This window comes from Mytilus californianus, unplaced genomic scaffold, assembly GCF_021869535.1.
Source record: "Mytilus californianus isolate M0D057914Y unplaced genomic scaffold, xbMytCali1.0.p SCAF_1, whole genome shotgun sequence".
NCBI classification, from domain to species: Eukaryota; Metazoa; Mollusca; class Bivalvia; order Mytilida; family Mytilidae; genus Mytilus; species Mytilus californianus.
The window spans coordinates 131,684,117-131,704,342 of record NW_026262581.1 but is presented as its reverse complement, the minus strand read 5'-3'; the positions used below and the strand labels follow the sequence as shown (position 1 = coordinate 131,704,342).

General features: G+C 33.8%; 1 protein-coding gene across 3 annotated transcripts in view; it reads right to left on the bottom strand.

Moving 5' to 3' along the window:
* LOC127734571 (KICSTOR complex protein SZT2-like) overlaps positions 1 to 19,571 on the bottom strand; it is a 141,550-nt gene extending 121,979 nt beyond the window's left edge. For all 3 annotated transcript variants that reach the window (XM_052244515.1, XM_052244523.1, XM_052244532.1), the window contains exons 1-5: positions 19,388 to 19,571; positions 14,353 to 14,478; positions 8,508 to 8,690; positions 2,147 to 2,224; positions 996 to 1,088 (exon numbers count right to left, since the gene is read on the bottom strand). In XM_052244515.1, the coding sequence (XP_052100475.1) occupies positions 996 to 1,088; positions 2,147 to 2,224; positions 8,508 to 8,690; positions 14,353 to 14,478; positions 19,388 to 19,426 (519 nt within the window). In that variant the 5' untranslated portion in view covers positions 19,427 to 19,571. The remainder of the gene's footprint in view (positions 1 to 995; positions 1,089 to 2,146; positions 2,225 to 8,507; positions 8,691 to 14,352; positions 14,479 to 19,387) is intronic.
* Positions 19,572 to 20,226: the final 655 nt, after the last annotated feature.

Here is a 20,226-nt window from a genome sequence, read left to right as displayed (position 1 = left end):
ACTGCTTTAAATTATGTTTTGTACTAAAGTATTTGTCCATTAATGAGGACAACCTTGTTTTTCCCCCTTTTTTGCCCCTATTTCTTAAACGGTTTGAGCAATAACCCCCCAAAGCAAATCCTAACCATCCCTTTGTGGTATGGAAACTTGTAGTATAATTTCAGAGAGATCCATACACCGTTCCACAGTTATTGTCTGGAAACTAGAAAATGCTTATTTTTGGCCCCTAATTCCTTAACTGTTAGTACCATAACCCCCAAAATCAATCCCCACCTTCCTTTTGTGGTATTGAACCTTATGGTAAAATTTCATAGAGATCCATTCACTTAAACTAAAGTTAGAGTGCGAAAACTAATGCGTCTTCGGACGACGACACCGGACGACGACAACGACGACGACGACGTCGCCAACGTCATACCAATATACGACCACAAAATTTTTTTTGCGGTCATATAAAAAGAAGCATTCAATTCTTGTAATTTGTATGCTACAACCATGAAATTTAGAGTTATATCAAACTTTTCATTGCATTCTCTTAACATTGTCACGGATAGAACGTGCAGTCATAGCTGTTGTATTTTATACGGAAATTAATTATGATAGTGAAGTGCCTCGGATAGAACGTGCAGTCATAGCTGTTGTATTTTATATGGAAATTAATTATGACAGTGAAGTGCCTCGGATAGAACGTGCAGTCATAGCTGTTGTATTTTATACAGAAATTAAATATGATAGTGAAGTGCCTCACAGTTGTTGTCAGCCAATCAACATTACATATTCTAATGAAACATACATGTGATGTAATTATGTAATGGTAAGATTGTTATTAAGATCACAAAGTCGAATGGGTAGTATTTTGATGTGCTTCTAAAATCTGAATTGTTCAGTTGTAAGTTTGTTTATGATATGCATACTACTGCAGTGCTTGCATTGCCTAGTTTACATAAAAGCTGATAATTTATATACATCTATTTGCTTTCTAAATAATTACTGACCTGATTAGTTGTACACTTTAACAGTGGTGTATGTGCTATAACAGTAACATATAATTCAGGTTCATAGAGCAGATCTGTTCCTGGCAAGATAAACTGAAACACATAAAAAAAACACTTGTAATGACATGATTAAATTCATCATTTATACCCATCATTTTACTATAAGAACTTGTCTATTTTTGGCCTAAACTTACATGTACATCAATTTTCACTCTCTTGATCTATGTCTGACTTCTGAAGAATAAACTGCTATTATCATTATCAAATTGGTATAGGCTTGATGTAAAATGATGGCTTTATTATACAAGATTAACTAGTTTTTGACTGCCATCTGCTCTAAGGTTCATGATAAATTAAAGCAATACATATCAAATTTACTGCACTGAATACCTAAATATAAGAAATGTTCAAAGAAAAGTTTAGTCATAGATTTTTATGAATATGTGGATAACTATTTTTAAAATTCATCAGAATGTAGATAATCAAGCACTGCCAATGCCATAACCTCTAGGCCTTGACAGACTAGTACGATATCCTATAGTTATTAACTTCTATGTCATTTGGTCTCTGGTGGAGACTTGTCTCATTGGCAATCATACCACATCTTCTTATTTTTATACTGCTGTTACTCTACACATGCAATTTTTTTTACAATCATCTAAATCAACCACTTTTAAGCTAGATTGATTGTTGCTTGCTTCCTATCAAGCAGCAAATATTTCTTGTTTCAGGATGAGAACAAATCAAAAGTAAATACAATAGGTAGGTAGGTCCTGTAATAGGGATAAATCAGGATGAAGGGCAGGAAATTTGGAGGGCCACAGAAATCTAATCTTGCAACAGGCCACCTACGGATCCATCAAAGAGTCGTTGCAAGGGTTTCTAATGTGTAGAGAGTGCGGCATTCTCACAATACCAGGCATCAGATTTAACATCCCCATTCTGACTGGACATGACTGTGTATTTTTACATCCCATGCAACCAAACAGACGCCTCATTTAGGCAAGGGTTTTACCTCCTGTAGAAAGAAGACCAGAGTGACCATATTCCTATTCCCTAGTCACCCTTGGGTTTATTTTTTAGACTAACAAACCTTGTCCTTATGGTCTTTAAACCTTATTCAAAGTACTCTCCCTTAATTAACAACTTACAGGACTAACAACTCCTGTCAGACATCTTCTCAATGTTGGAATTACTTTATTCAGTATAACTTCTCCGGTCCTTAAGTCCTACAATACAAAATGAAAATAACATGGTGTTTAAAATTCATTTACTACTGTGAAAGACAGAAATACTTGTATTGTTAGGTTAGAATTTACAATGGTTTGGGGATTTGCTGTTAGATTTTATTCATTTTATAATTCATTATTTCACACAAAAACACTAAAACATGGGTCCAAAATATAGCCTTATGGTAACAAACAACATAGAGAAAAGCAATAAAAGTTATTATACTGCAACTGTGCTATTATCTATGCAGTTAAAATGCATTGACGGTAAAACTTTGCGTTAATACAGCCACTGACCATATAAAACCTTACTTGTGATATTGACAATGTGCTTCTGTAAAGTTTTATCTATGACATCATGAAAGAATGCAGGTCAACAGATTTTTAGGTTGTCTGCTTTAGATTCAAAATTGTTTATTGTTACATAGGTAAAATTTCCTCCCTTCTGCTATGAACTAGGAGTGAAAGGCTTGGTGAGTATTGTTTTTTTTTTCTGATTTGAAAATCTTGTACATATGAATTTAACATTTTTCTAAAACTGCATGTACAATGAAGTGTTCACAAGTTGTCAAGACAACCTTTTTCTATATGTATTTTACAAACTGCCTTTTTTTCAAAGAATTTGTCAGGACTTATTTTCAGTCTGTCATTTAATTTCCACCAATTAAAAGTAGATTTCTATACAGTTCTTCTTTTTCATCTTATTCAATTCTTTGAACACAATATTGTCTTTGTACCGATTGTTACATGTATTTATGTAAAATTCCAAATTACCAGTTAATCTAAATTCTTAAAAACTAAAATTAACTAGAGGCTCTCAAGAGCCTGTGTCGCTCACCTGATTCTACTTTGGTTTTGGAAATCATGTAAAAATAGATTAAAATCATAACAGATACCGTATAGCGGGTTATTTTCGCTGGGTGTTTATTTTCGCTTATTTTGGCGGATAAATGAAAATCGCGAAATTAAATTCCGCGAAAAATTTAGGGATACCTTCTGTACTTTCTAATAGTTAAAGCGTTTTGCAAACGATCTTATTTTGTCCGGTCAGCAGATCAATAACGGTATAGGTTAGTTTTAACAACATAAATGCGAAAGGGCATTGTACATACATGTATTTTAGAAAATGGTTATCAGGAGTGTATGCCCTAATTATTAGTGTCAAATAAAGTAAGTGTAAGGTACTCTAGCAGGTAATTATCCTTATTAATTAGTGTCAAATTATATACATGATATATGAGTTGTAAGTCACTCTTGATAATTTTACAATCTAATTAGTAGGTACAATGTACATCAAAGGTCCGTTCAATTTCGTACCTAATCAACCGTACAATTTACAAGAAGTTTGTATACCTGTGACAAATATCTAAGTAACCGGTTTTCTATTGATTAGCTGTATCTGAATATCATCAATAAATACGAAGTCATTCAGGTAAAAAAAATCATTTAACCATTTAACAATAGACACTTGTATGTCAATTTTTACATCTTTTTTAACTGCAAAAATTTCAGTACCCGCCAAAATATTTAGTTGGGATTTAAGAATCCACCAAAATAAAAACCGCCAAAATTTTTCGTATACTTTGTTGCCCCTAAATAGCGAAATTTTACACCCGCGAAAATAACCCGCTATACGGTACCCTTATAATGAGTGAGGCCAAATTTAATTTAATATTGGTCCTGTAATTTAATAAAAAATCCTGGTGGCCATCTTGAACAGTAAATCGGCAACAAAGTAGCAACACTTCATCAGCACCTCATAAGAAACATTTATGCCATGTTTTGGTTTCATTCCATTCAGTGCACCTCTAGAAGAAGCATTTGTATGTATTTCCCATAGGGTCTTATGTTAAAGGAAGTCCCCCCATTGGCGGCCATCATGGATGAAGGATCAGCTTCAAAGTAACAAAACTTAGTCAGCACCTCATAAGGAACATTCATGCCATGTTTGATTTCAATCCATTCAGTATGTGGTTCTCTAAAAGAAGACATTTGTATGTATTGTCCATAGGGTCCTTTGTTAAACATTGTCCCCATCTGGCGGCCATCGTGGATGAAGGATCAGCTTCAAAGTAACAACACTTGGTCAGCACCTCAAAAGGAACATGCATGCCATTGTTGGTTTCATTCCATTCAATGGTTCTCTAAAAGAAAACATTTGTATGTATTTCTCATAGGGTCCTATGTTTAACTAAGTCCTCCACTGGCGGCAATCTTAGATTATGGATCAGCTTCATAGTAACAACACTTGGTCAGCACCTCATAAGGAACATTCATGCCATGTTTGGTTTCATTCCATTCAGTGGTTCTCTAAAAGAAGACATTTGTATGTATTTCCCATAGGCTCCTATGTTAAACTAAGTCCCCCGCTGGCGGCCATCTTTGATGATGGATCAGCTTCAAAGTAACAACACTTGGTCAGCACCTCATAAGGAACATTCATCCCATGTTTGGTTTCATTCCATTCAGTGGTTCTCTAAAAGAAGACATTTGTATGTATTTCCCATAGGCTCCTATGTTAAACTAAGTCCCCCGCTGGCGGCCATCTTGGATGATGGATCAGCTTCAAAGTAACAACACTTGGTCAGCACCTCATAAGGAACATTAATGTCATGTTTGGTTTCATTCCATTCAGTGGTTCTCTAAAAGAAGACATTTGTATGTATTTCCCATAGGCTCCTATGTTAAACTAAGTCCCCCGCTGGCGGCCATCTTGGATGATGGATCAGCTTCAAAGTAACAACACTTGGTCAGCACCTCATAAGGAACATTCATCCCATGTTTGGTTTCATTCCATTCAGTGGTTCTCTAAAAGAAGACATTTGTATGTATTTCTCATAGGGTCCCATGTTAAACTAAGTCCCCTGCTGGCGGCCATCTTGGATGATGGATCGGCTTCAAAGTAACAACACTCAGTCAGCACCTCATAAGAAACATTCATGCCATGTTTGGTTTCATTCCATTCAGTGGTTCTCTAAAAGAAGACATTTGTATGTATTTCCCATAGGGTCCAATGTTAAACTAAGTCCCCCGCTGGCGGCCATCTTTGATGATGGATCCGCTACAAAGTAACAACACTTGGTCAGCACCTCATAAGGAACATTCATGCCATGTTTGGTTTCATTCCATTCAGTGGTTCTCTAGAAGAAGTTCAAAATGTAAAAAGTTAGCTTTTAGTGATGAGAAAAGCTCACTTGGCCCTTCGGGCCAGGTGAGCTAAAAATGAATAAAAAATAGGATAAAGAACAGCAGCCGGTTGTACGAAGTGTCATTAGCTTAATGAGTCATCAAGGCTTAATGATTCATTAAAACCTTAATAGGACATTAGTTAATGAGTCCATTAAAATGTGTTGTACGAAGCAATATTTTGTTGCTCATTAACTAATGGACATCTAATGACGGATGCGTCATTAAACTATCATTAAATATTGGGTTTCCCCTAAATATTTCCCACAATTCCACAAAATGTAAACATCCGTCGTCTGCAAGGTAACTATCAACAACTATCGGACTATGGACATGGATGCTACTAAGACGACAAGAAATCGATCCAAAAATTTTGAATCGTCAGAAATTACCTTGATCACGGAACTGGTGCAACAAAACTTTTCATTATTAGATGACAAATTTAAGTCCAGTCACGGTACCAGTTCCGTGACAAGTGAAAAAAAACGTTTGGTCTGGGAGCACATTACCGAAAGGGTCAACTCTTTAGGTGTGTGCCCCAGATCAACCAAAGAAATTAAGACTCAATAGTCCAATTTGCACCAAGAGGCCAAAAAGGCATACACAGAAAAGGCCAGTGACCACCAGAGAACTGGCGGTGGTCCACCACCAAAACCCCTGTCAGAGACGCAAGAAATGATTGTCGACATTTACAAAGGTTGCCCCAGTTTTACTGGGTTGCAAGGGGTGGAGTCACCAATTGATGCCACGGATTCCAGTCTTGCTACGACAGGTACAATATGTTTTTTTTTTCTGCTTGCATTTCATGTACTGTATGTCATTACAATACAAGTTACAGGTTATAAAAAAATGTGTACATTTATAATACAAGGCACGGTATTTCCATATAAACGTTTTTTCCCCTATTATGAGATTACAATAAATCGGCATCTTTTTGTATTGTGCACAAACTTTTCGCCAGGTTCACATGATATTTGGATTATTCTTCTTCAGGCATACATCATTCATAATAAAAAAATTCCCTAACATGTGCCTTCTTATAATCTCAATCATATTGAAGTCAAGAAGCATTACATAGTATTCCATCGACACCTGATTACATATTGTTCCACCATAATAAAAGTTCTGAAATTTGCAACTCAAAAGTTGTACCCTTTCTTCAGTGCCAGTGGGACTGAGAAAGTGAGAGATTTCAACAGCCATAAAGTCTACCCCTGTTCCTTTTAAGAAGAGTCAATGGAACTGTAAACAAGGGACTCCTTTATACATTAATGTAAATACCTATAGGGTTCTTCCTTACGAACTACTATTTTAGCTGTACACACAGGGCGCCGAACGGAACTCTTGTGGTTTTGTACTAGAAATTCAATTTTGTACGGACAAAAGTGAGTTTAATGAACAAAAATGAGTTCAGTGTAGACAAAATTGAAAGTGAAAATTTAACACAAAAGTCAATTTTGTATGCAAATTAGTTTATATTTGCATACCTAAAAAAAATGCATTTTGTCCACAAAAATGAATTTTGTAATTACAAAATTGAAGTTCTCATAAAACAAGTCTATCACATAGTTTTGTAAAACAAAAAGGATTTTGTTATGACAGAATTGAATTTTGTGTACCCACAATTTCTTTGATTACAAAAAGTTCAAGTCCCATTCGGTGCGCCGTAGCCGTACACTTCATACAAAATGTTTATGATTTATCATTGTAATTTAAGATGTATGTACTTGTATTCTTTATTAATTCTGGTCAAGGAATACAAATTATACAAACATTTGGACAAGACAGACACACAATGTCAAACAGTTAAGAAATTTGATCTATAATTGTAATAACTTCAAATACATGGTGACTTGGATGGAGAGTTGTCTCATTGACAATCATACCACATCTTATTAATGTGAAATTTTACCTTCTTGCATGTAATAACATATTTATTGGTTTTATCTAATGAGTGAAAATCAAACATCACTTCATTATAGGTTCATGAAATCCACAATAAATCTATCATATCCTTGCATAGAAGTGCCTACACTATTTCATAAGGTTCCTCATTTCCTGGAAATCTAACAAAGTGCAGAAATTGTGTTTGGTCCAAAAAATTTTTAAGCAAGAACTAGACGGAGGTACAACACAAATGAAATATGATTTTTTTCACATTTACATGCATATCATGTACACATTTTTTATTATAACCTGTAACTTATATGTTTTATAGGCACCTGAGTTTTATTATTGTATTTATATTTCATTGCAGATCACACTTATTCGTTAAAAGTTATTTTTGTTAAAATCATGTCTTTTTGTTCCAGTTAAGCAATTTTAAATTATAATTGTATTGTGTGTCTTTTCATGTTGTAATGTTATACTACTGTCTCACGTTAGGGTGAAGGTTGGCACGCCTTTAAAATGTTTAAAACCCAATGCATATTTTATATGCACCTGTCCTAAGTCAGGAGCCTGTTGTTCAGTGGTTGTCGTTTGTTAATGTGGTTCATAGGTGTTTTCTGTTTCTCGTTTTGTATATAGATTAGACATGTTTGAAATTATTTACACTGGTCATTTGGGGGCCCTTAGAGCTTGCTGTTTGGTGTGAGCCATGGGTCCGTGTTGAAGGCCGTAATTTGATTTATAATTGTTAACTTCAAATACATGGTGACTTGGATGGAGAGTTGTCTCATTGACAATCATACCACATCTTCTTATTTATATATTTTTAATAGATTATTTATTACTTCAAATCATTAATTTAATATGATTAGCTTGAAAAGAATAGAATATAGAATAGAATATAGAATAGAAAATAGAATAGAATATATAGAATAGAAAATAGAATAGAATATAGAAAGAATAGAATATAGAATAGAATATAGAATAGAATATAGAATGGGGCATCATTAAATAAATTGATTTTTAATGACAGTTTAATGAACTTTTACTTCATTAAACTATTTGTACAACAGATTTAATGACACATTAGTTAATGACGCGCTAATGACACTTTAATGAGCCGTTAAATTTAATGACACTTTCGTACAACCGGCTGCTGGAAATCCTTCTTTAACGATGAAAATATCATTAAATACATTAAACTTACAACTGATGCAGCTGAGTGGCTTAGATCCAGAACAAACACTATCCTATACCTCTTGGCCAGGAATATGATGTTGGAATGAGGCAGCAGTTTAAATTTAAATCCATCTCTGAGCTGATTGTCATCTGGGACATCATCTTCATGGGGTAGGACAGACAAAACAGTCAGCTCATCCTCAATGTTATCCTAAAGATATTAATATACAATTATAGATATCAATCTTTCAAATTTCAAAAGATTTGGTCATGTGGTACTTTAATTATCATCCAGTAATAAAAAAAATACAAATTCTGAAGGTAACTAAGGTCATAATTATTTTTAACAGTTCATGTCAAAACCATCAAATTTCAAAAGATTTCGTCAAGTGGTACTTTAATTGTTATCCAGAATTAAAACTTAAAAAACAGATGAACAGATGGACAGACAGACTGACGGGTACATAATACTAGAGGCTCTCAAGAGCCTGTGTCGCTCACCTGACTCTACTTTGGTTTTAGAAATCATGTAAAGATAGATAAAAATCATAACAGATACCCAAATAATGATTGAGGCCAAATTTTGATTAATATTGGTCCCGTTATTCAATAAAATATCCTGGTGGCCATCTTGAACAGTAAATCGGCAACAAAGTAGCAACACTTGGTCAGCACTTCATAAGGAACATTCATGCCATGTTTGGTTTCATTCCATTCAGTGGTACTCTAAAAGAAGACATTTGTATGTATTTCCCATAGGGTCCTATGTTAAACTAAGCCCCCCCCCCCCCCCTAGCGGCCATCTTGGATGATGGATCGACTGCAAAGTAACAACACTTGGTCAGCAACTCATAAGGAACATTCATGCCATGTTTGGTTCAATTCCATTCAGTGGTTCTCTAAAAGAAGACAATTGTATGTATTTCCCATAGGGTCCTATGTTAAACTAAGTCCCCCGCTGTCGGCCATCTTGGATGATGGATCAGCTACAAAGTCACAACACTTGGTCAGCATCTCATAAGGAAGATTCATGCCATGTTTGGTTTCATTCCATTCAGTGGTTCTCTAAAAGAAGACATTTGTATGTATTTCCCATAGGTCCTTTGTTAAACTAAGTCCCCTGCTGTCGGCCATCTTGGATGATGGACCGACTGCAAAGTAACAACACTTGGTCAGTACCTCATAAGGAACATTCATGCCATGTTTGGTTTCATTCCATTCAGTGGTTCGCTAAAAGAAGACATTTGTATGTATTTCCCATAGGTCCTTTGTTAAACTAAGTCCCCTGCTGTCGGCCATCTTGGATGATGGACCGACTGCAAAGTAACAACACTTGGTCAGTACCTCATAAGGAACATTCATGCCATGTTTGGTTTCATTCCATTCAGTGGTTCTCTAAAAGAAGACATTTGTATGTATTTCCCATAGGGTCCTATTTTAAACTAAGTCCCCCGTTGGCGGCCATCTTGGATGATGGATCGGCTATAAAGTAACAACACTTGGTCAGAACCTCATAAGGGACATTCATGCCATGTTTGGTTTCATTCCATTCAGTGGTTCTCTAAAAGAAGATATTTGTATGTATTTCCCATAGGGTCCTATGTTAAACTAAGTCCCCTGCTGGCGGCCATCTTGGATGATGGACCGACTGCAAAGTAACAACACTTGGTCAGCATCTCATAAGGAACATTCATGCCATGTTTAGTTCCATTCCATTCAGTGGTTCTCTAAAAGAAGACATTTTTATGTATTTCCCATAGGGTCCTATGTTAAACTAAGTCCCCCGCTGGCGGCCATCTTGGATGATGGATCGGCTACAAAGTAACAACACTTGGTCAGCACCTCATAAGGAACATTCATGCCATGTTTGGTTTCATTCCATTCAGTGGTTCTCTAAAAGAAGACATTTGTATGTATTTCCCATAGGGTCCTATGTTAAACAAAGTTCCCCGATGGCGGCCATCTTGGATGATGGATCGGCTACAAAGTAACAACACTTGGTGAGCACCTCATAAGGAACATTAATGCCATGTTTGGTTTCATTCCATTCAGTGGTTCTCTAAAAGAAGTCATTTGTATGCATTTCCCATAGGGTCCTATGTTAAACTAAGTCCCCCGCTGGCGGCCATCTTGGATGATGGATCTGCTACAAAGTAACAACACTTGGTCAGCACCTCATAAGGAACATTCATGCCATGTTTGGTTTCATTCCATTCAGTGGTTCTCTAGAAGAAGTTCAAAATGTAAAAAGTTAACGCCGACGACGGACGACGCTGGACGACGGACGCCAAGTGATGAGAAAAGCTCACTTGGCCCTTCGGGCCAGGTGAGCTAAATATCCCCAATCTTTGACTTATGATTTTCTACCTAAAATAAATTACAGAAATATGACTAAAATATGTATGATGCCAATTAACAATTGTGTAAACTTTCTGTCCTGTCAGGGTAATAGTATCTAGGAGAATTGGTGCTCACAAAAAAAAAAATTATCAAGTATTACCTCACCTTTGGTATTTGATGAAGTTAGTTGGAATTTTCACTCATTGTAAGTGTGTGTTTGAAGGAACATGTAATTATAGACAGTTACACACATTTTTTTAATGGTATCTCATGGTTGTGTCTATGTCAATATTAAAGGAAATGTACATTTATCATCAAATTAAATACATGTATATCCAATAATGGATATTTTTTGTTAACATTTTGGGTAACCAATTTGCCGATTTTTACTGTATCGCAAACATAATTCTGCTGTAAATTGTAACCAAAAGTAAGCATGCAATATTCACCAGTATTGCACTAGTGCAATATCATTAAATAAAATGCTTCGCTGGGGCGCAGCTTGATACGACCGCAGAGGTCGAACCCTGAACAGTTGGGGCAAGTATGGACACAACATTCAAGCTTGATACAGCTCTGAATTTGGATTGTTATTAAATATTTGACACAGCATAGGTTTCTGACACAGAAAGAATGTGGTCTAAGAACTTGAATTTTTTTAATTTACCTATTATGGTCCAATATGTCCAAAATCAAAATACATGGTTAGATTCAGCATATCAAAGAACCCCATATATTCAATTTTTGTTAAAATCAAACAAAGTTTAATTTTGGACCCCAACTTGGACAAACTTGAAAACTGGGCCCATAATCAAAAATCTAAACACATGTTTAGATTCAGCATATCAAAGAACCCCAAGAATTCAATTTTTGCTAAAATCAAACTAAGTTTAATTTTGGACCCTTTGGACCTTAATGTAGACCAATTTAAAAAACGGGACTTAAAATTAAAAATCTAAATACACAGTTAGATTTGGAATATCAAAAAACCCCAATAATTCAATTTTTGATGAAATCAAACAAAGTTTAATTTTGGACCCTTTTGACCTCAATATGAACCAATTTGATAGCGGGGCCCACAAATAAAAAATCTAAATTCATGGTTAGATTCAGCATATCAAAGAACCCCATATATTCAATTTTTGTTGAAATCAAAAAAAGTATAATTTTGGACCCCAACTTGGACCAACTTGAAAACTGGGCCCATAATCAAAAATCTAAACACATGTTTAGATTCAGCATATCAAAGAACCCCAAGAATTCAATTTTTGTTAAAATCAAACTAAGTTTAATTTTGGACCCTTTGGACCTCAATGAAGACCAATTTAAAAAACGGGACCCAAATTAAAAATCTAAAAACACGGTTAGATTTGGCATATCAAAGAACCCCAATAATTCAATTTTCGATGAAATCAAACAAAGTTTAATTTTGGACCCTTTTGACCTCAATATGAACCAATTTGATAGCGGGGCCTACAAATAAAAAATCTAAATACATGGTTAGATTCAGCATATCAAAGAACCTCATATATTCAATTTTTGTTGAAATCAAACAAAGTTTAATTTTGGACCCCAATTTGGACCAACTTGAAAACTGGGCCCATAATCAAAAATCTAAATACATGTTTAGATTCAGCATATCTAAGAACCCCATATATTCAATTTTTGTTGAAATCAAACAAAGTTTAAATACTGGACCCTATCTTGGACCAACTTGAAAACTGGGCCCATCATCAAAAATCTAAACACATGTTTAGATTCAGAAAATCAAAGAACCCCAAGAATTCAATTTTTGTTAAAATCAAACTAAGTTTAATTTGGACCCTTTGGACCTCAATGTAGACCAATTTAAAAAACAGGACCCAAAATTAAAAACCTAAATACACGGTTAGATTTGGAATATCAAAGAACCCCAATAATTCAATTTTAGATGAAATCAAACAAAGTTTAATTTTGGACCCTTTTGACCTCAATATGAACCAATTAGATAACGGGGTCCACAAATAAAATATCTAAATACATGGTTAGATTCAGCATATCAAAGAACCCCATATATTCAATTTTTGTTGAAATCAAACAAAGTTTAATTTTGGACCCCAATTTGGACCAACATGAAAACTGGGCCAAAAATCAAAAATCTAAATACATGTTTAGATTCAGCATATCAAAGAACCTCATATATTCAATTTTTGCTAAAATCAAACAAAGTTTAATTTTGGACCCTTTGGACATTAATGTAGACCAATTTGAAAACTGGACCCAAAATTAAAAATCTAAATACACTGTTAGATTCGGCATAACAAATAAATAAATGTGATCAAAGATTTTACAAATCTAATGCGCCATACTGTGCAATTAAAGATTACTTCTTGAAATTTTTCAATATTTGAAATTTGAAAAAAAAATAATATTTGAAGAATAATTCTTTTTAATTTCTGAAATCTGAAATGAGAAAAAATTGGCCCCCCACAATTTCTTTTTATCCCCCCCCCTTTTTCCCCCAAAAAAATTCTTTCCCTCAAGATATGGTCATAATCTCAATTCAAATTTCCAATGGAGTTGGCAACCATAATTACCCATTTAAATTTACCATAGTGCTAACTTAATCTATTTTATAATAGAATTAATAAAAATATAGTGTCAAATCTTTCATATGGATTTTTTTGTAAAAAAAAAAAGATGAAAACATTTGCAGATATTTTTACTGGTCTTCCTTTATAAATATGCATTTCTTTAAACATAATTTAAAAGCAGTGTAAGGGAAGTAACCAAAACGTTGTATTTGGATTACCTCCCTTACACTGTTTTAGATTATCTTTATTGTTCATTAACCATTACTTTATACATAATTTAAAAGCAGTGTAAGGGAGATAATTTCAATGATGTATTTGATTTATCTCCCTTACACTGCTTTAAATTATGTTTTGTACTAAAGTATTTGTCCATTAACCAGGACAACCTTGTTTTTCCCCCTTTTTTGCCCCTAATTCCTAAACGGTTTGAGCCATAACCCCCCAAAGCAAATCCTAACCATCCCTTTGTGGTATGGAAACTTGTAGTATAATTTCAGAGAGACCCATACACCGTTCCACAGTTATTGTCTGGAAACTAGAAAATGCTCATTTTTGGCCCCTTTTTGGCCCCTAATTCCTTAACTGTTGGTACCATAACCCCCAAAATCAATCCCAACCTTCCTTTTGTGGTATTTAACCTTATGGTCAAATTTCAAAAAGATCCATTCACTTAAACTAAAGTTAGAGTGCGAAAACCAATATGTATTCGGACGACGACGACGACGCCAACGTCATACCAATATACGACCACAAAATTTTTTTGCGGTCGTATAAAAATTACAAAAATGTAAAACAAGCTAGCTGATCTTGACATTTTAAACATTTTGCAATTTTGTACAAATATTGAATATCATCAATGCAGAACACTAATTGAACTTGCAAGCGTGTGTATTAACCCTATAATACTATAATTATATTACTTCCCTAGGTTTTCAACATTCTATATAGTTTTAAACTAACCAGTGATTTTCTTGGAACAAATGGTATAACTGTGTCAAGATTTGAGAAATACCATGATGCTCTTATGTTTCTGGATATTCTGTAATCTTCTTTCATCAACACATACACAGTTCTTGCTCTCAGAACCTGCAAAAAAATCACAAATGTAGTATGTTGCTAAATAAATTGGTTGTGTCAGTTCAGTTACAAAAATGTAAAAAATGTAGCCTTTTAAAACAGAATAACACCAAAGTACTTAAGAAGTATAAAAATACACAGGAAGTGAATTGTAATTATTTATCACCAATAAAAAATGTTGCTCAATACCAATTTGCCAGAAATGTTCCTGCATTTTTATAAAATGTGGTAAATCACCACTATGATGTCACCTCAATGATATTACAGTCATATTGTGTCATCAATATTAACTTATATATGTACTGATGTAGTAACAAGTTTGTTAAGGCCTAAATTTAGCCGTTTCATATGTTACCAATAACGTTATCATTCAAGTTTTGAATTTTTGTTCAATTTACATGGACACATAAGCTGCAAATGGCTTCTTCTTTGAAAAAATCATTATCACTGTTTTTTCTGGATTAAGATACTATAATAATTAATTACCATTCATTTAGTTTGCATAAATCATGGTCTATTACTGGTTTAATGTTAACAGCACTTATAACTAGAATTTTCCAATGAAGTGCCATCGTCAGACAACCTGCTTAATTAACATCAACAACACTAAGAGATATATTTCGCTTATTCTTAGCTGATTTTTACTTTCATAGACAGGTTGATTAATTTTTTTCAAAAATCAGTTGTGACCAGGGCTTCCAAAACCGTGGTATTGTCTTCTGGACATGTTTTGCAGCTCGCCTGAACCGGACATTTAAGTTGGGTTTGCCATTTTAAGATAATTCAGAAAAAAGTTGAAGTTTATGCAATCTTTTTGACCTGACCTTTTGCCTTAAACAGCATCTCACTTTCTGTCATAAAAGTGACATGATGAATAAGCACTATAAAAAAGCCCTACTTTAATACCCCCTAATTACAATCAAGGTTAATTAGTGGTCTGACAGACAGGTAAACTATTTTGTACCAGACATTGATTGATCTATTTAATGTTATTCTCTTAAATTTCACTGGTTTGGTCTATCTAATTTAGTTAAAAATATTTAGACTATCTAATTGAATAACTCGTTTCAAATATCATTTGATGATATATCTAAAAAGATAATAATAAAGGTTTTACAGCTCTTTTCATAATGCTAGCAAGGCAAAGGTTTGTTTGGCTTGCTTGCCTTGTTTGTATCAATGTTTGCTCAAGCATTGTAATTAAGATTGACATTTGAAAACAACATAAAAAGGAGGATTTAAACTTGTATACATTATATTTAAATTTGATTGGACATTATCAAATAATCAAATTTACCTTTACACAGATTTAACTCCGCCTACTTACATTGTTTGCAGATGTCAATCTTAATTACAATGCTTGAGCAAACATTGATACAAACAAAGCAAGCAAGCCTATCAAACCTTTGTCCTGCTAGCATTATGAAAAGAGCTGTAAGCGAAAAAATCGTTGGCACCATGTTGTTTGAACTAGTACATGGGGTTAGCAGGTGAAAGATATAATTATGCACCCAAATTCTTCAAAATACTAAAAATATCATTGATACCTTTATCTTATGTTCATTTCAAGTATTTTCTTGAAGAATAACGTGGAAAGAACTACTCAAAACTCAATTATCCTTTCTAAACGTACACGGATTTTACATATCCGTCTCTGGTTCATGTTTTACCATTGATGTCAACATCCAGTATTAGGAAAACATGCTTTATAAAACGAAAGTAAAGGTTTTGACTGTGTGATTTGCATTAATAAAGATTCTAAGGCATAAATTAGTATGCTGATGTTGCACACTTCTTATCATGCACTGTCAATGTAATAATCTGTCAGAACATTGAATTGACATCAAAAGTCTGAAGTTGGTATCTGGTTTTTAAATCAGTTGACAGCAGACACCTTGTGTAAGGTGTCCTCTAAAGCTGTCAACTGTGGTTGACTGTACTGTGGCTATTGGTAGCATGTTCCGCTGAATGAAGGTATGCGGAAAATATGACCATTTATATGTTTCTTTTGTGGTTCATATATGTAAATATTTGGATTGTTTTGTCTTGTTCTGCTGTTGTTTGGTAATAATATTTCAGATGGTATGGCAATAAGGCTGTGAATGACTTTATAAAAAACTATAAGTCGGGTTTTAAGACGGTGTTCAGCTAATGTAGGTAGTTGTAAGTTGTTTACATGTATCACATTTGTACAATAAGTGTTATGGTAGTTATTACATATGTATCTAGCTGCTCGTCTCTGAACCATTTCTATTTTTCTGTAGCATCTTTTGTGCAAGGGTCCTATAAACTGCAACTGTATTCTAGTTTAGTTCTGACTATTGCTTGGTATGCTCTGGATTTAATGTATGTGTTTGATACTTTTAAATTTCTTTTAAGGAATCCTAAAGATTTATTTCTGTTCAATATAATATTGTCAAAATGAAGGTTCCATTTTAAGTTTGATTGTTAAATAACAGCAAAATATTTAGCAGATGTAACAGATTCAAGAATGTGGTTATGTAGAATGTATTCATGCAAATATGGTTTCTTTTTATGTGATATTGTGAGTTTGGTGCACTTTTCTGGGTGGAAAGCCATAAGCCAATCTGCTTCCCACCTTGCTGCAGAGTCTAGATCTTGTTGTAATCTATTGCAATCTTTTTGAGATTTGATTTCTCTAAATACAATGCTGTCATCGGCAAAGAGTCTTAATTTGCTATGTGTTAGATATTCTGAGAAATCATTGATATAAATGAGAAATAATATAGTGCCCAGTAACAGTACCCTGTGGAACTCAGGATGTGACTGTCACTGATGTAGAGGAAATACCATTTATTACAACTGTTTGTGTTCTATAGGATAAGAAAGCTTGGATCTAGTTTAGTGTATGTTTTCTTATCCAGTAGTAATTTAGTTTGTAAAGTAGTCGTTGGTGTGGAACTTTATTATCAAACATATTGAAAAGCAAAGTCCATAATGATGAGGTCAGTTTGTATGTTACAATTAATTCTAGATGCTAGTTCTTGGATGAAGTCAATTAATTTTGATTCGCAAGATTTCTAAAGCCATGTTGAAGTTTGTAGAAGATATTTTTTTCCCCCCTGGATGTGACATTATGTTACTTGTGATGATATGTTCCATTAACTTACAGTATACACAGTATGTTAATGATATGGGTCTTTAATTTACAGGTTTATATTTTTCCCCTTTTTTAAATGCGGGAGCAAAGTTTGCGTGTTTCCAACCGGTGTTTTGTCTGACTCTTGACTTACTGAATATTAATGCAAGTATTGGTGACACTTGCTCTTTTAATTCTTTGAGTACTCTACCATTTATATTGTCAGGTCATGCTTTATGTGGGTTAAGTTTAGATAGTAACTTTGTGACTCCTGTTTAGGTAATAGATATTTGTGGCTTTTCAAGATGTGGGCTTGTACCTTTGTCTGGGATATCTGTATTTGATTCATTTGTGAAAACTGATTGGAACTATTGGTTTAAAACGTTTTTTTTTTCTTCTGTTTCAGTGATTAGAATGCCATCCCTTTTTAAAGGTGCAATACATGTACTATCTGTTCTTGTGCTTTTAATATAGCTGAATCGTTTTTTGGTTTTGCATTTGATGTTATGTGTTGATCAGCATCATTTACAGGTACATCACAAATTAGTTTTTCTATGTAGTTCCAGTAACCTGTTCGTAGTTCTTTTTGTACTTGCTTTTTAAGTTTTCTGGATTTGTCTTTCTTTTACTACATGTATATGCTTTATTTTTGTTGATTATAAGTTTTTGTAATTTGTTTGTCACCCAAGTTAATCTGTGTTTATGTTATCATTTTGTATGAACATTTTTTTTCAATTGATAAGGTCTACTTTAAAGGTGTTCCACAATGCATCTCCATTACTTGAATCAAAAAAATTTTCAAGTGTTATAAGTGATTTTTCCTAAATCAGTCTTTATGTTTTCCCCAACTAACTTTGTTAAGTTTGAGGATTTTTCTCTTTACTTCCTGCACTCTTTTGAACCATGTATCTATTTCTATATAGACTATGTCATAGTCTGCTTGACAAACTGGTGGTAGTGTTGTGATCTTATTTACATTTGTTTGATTTGTTGTAAAAAAAGAACTAGCATTCGGTCATTACATGTAGATTTATCTCAATATCTGTCACTTGATGTAGGTGGTGATCATTTGTACTGTCTAGTATTTGTTGATGTCAATTTTGGTTCAGGTTTGCCTGTTACTACTGATGGTATAGACCAATAATTATGGCACACATTTAAGTTGCCTCCAACCTAGATATTTGATGTTGAAGTATTTTTAATTCTAATTAATGATATGTTAAACTTTTCTAGAGATGTTCTGTTATCATGCTATGTAAGTGAGATTTAACTTTGTATTACAGGTTGTTTTATATGTCAGATTAGACTGTTTTTATGTTATGTATATGTTTTCATATTCGGTCAAAAGCTCCTTAGAGCTTGTGTTGTGGCTTTAAACTTATACCGAATCAAAATAAAGTTTTCTTATCTTATCTTATCAAAAGGAGGTCGGTAATAGGTACCAACAATGATCTTTTTTGTACCTGTATTATCTATTTCAGACCATACATTGTTTGTAAAGTACTATGGACAGTGATTTTCCTACCTTTTTTCAAATGGGGCCTGGGCCCTAGGCAATTGGGAAAAATGTGTTGTATAACGTGTGAATTGGGAAAAAATAAATTATCGTTTTTCATCATAGTTTAATGAGGACTTTGGAATTTTTAGAAATGCATCTTTTATGACATTCCGAATACCAAACAATACTTGTATAAAGATCCCAAAAGTCACAATTGGGTTTGACAAGGATTCTATTCAAATTTTAATCTTTCTCAAACTAAAAACTGTCCTCATTATTTGGTTATCAACTGATCAGCTGCATATCAGCTGTCGACCTACTTTCTCTTCGGAGACATCTTCTGCTGCCTTCTCTTCCATATTATCTTTCTTGCAATTTTATATAAATTTTTTAGTCATGCTTTTTGAATCAACTGGTCGAACAGTCTCTAACTGTTGACGAATACCATCACTTTTTAACTTGAAAAAAAGTTCAAGGATCTTGCTGTTGATGGTGATCAGACGAACTTTGATCTAAGTTGTGTAAAAGTTTGAAAAATCAACAAGACGTTTTAAATAGAAAGGTAAAGTGTTTTTAAAGACTTGGAATGCAACACCAAGACAACCAACAATATTCTTGTTAAATTCTCAATCTTTTTGCCCTGACAATTCAGTTCAAAACAACAAAATAAAATGGAAAGAATAGTTCACGAAAAAGTACGATATTTTTTACAGATAAATTTCATTATTAAAATCAAATCAGCATTTACTGTCTGATAGTGATAGGACAGTAGTTCAAATAATTATGACGTTTTGAAAGTGTATTTCACAGGTACTGCGTTAGGGACAGGAACTTTTTTTTTTGCTCTCTCCCTTTTTTTCTAAAATCCGTTATTTTTTCCGTTTTCTATTATTTTTAATTATTTTTTTATATATTATACGAACTTATAAATACACTAAATTTAAATAACTAGTATTTGTTATTTGCTATCAATTCTAAGTTTACTATCCACAGCAGTCACTGCTATATTATATAGATAGAGTTGTAATCCCTTTTAAGTGGATTCACACTTGGCATATACACCAATCTCGAGTTATCTTTTATGAATGAATTGTACATGTTGAACCGGGGTCAATCAGCTTCAACGACGTCATCGAACAATCAGTTCTTAATATTGTGA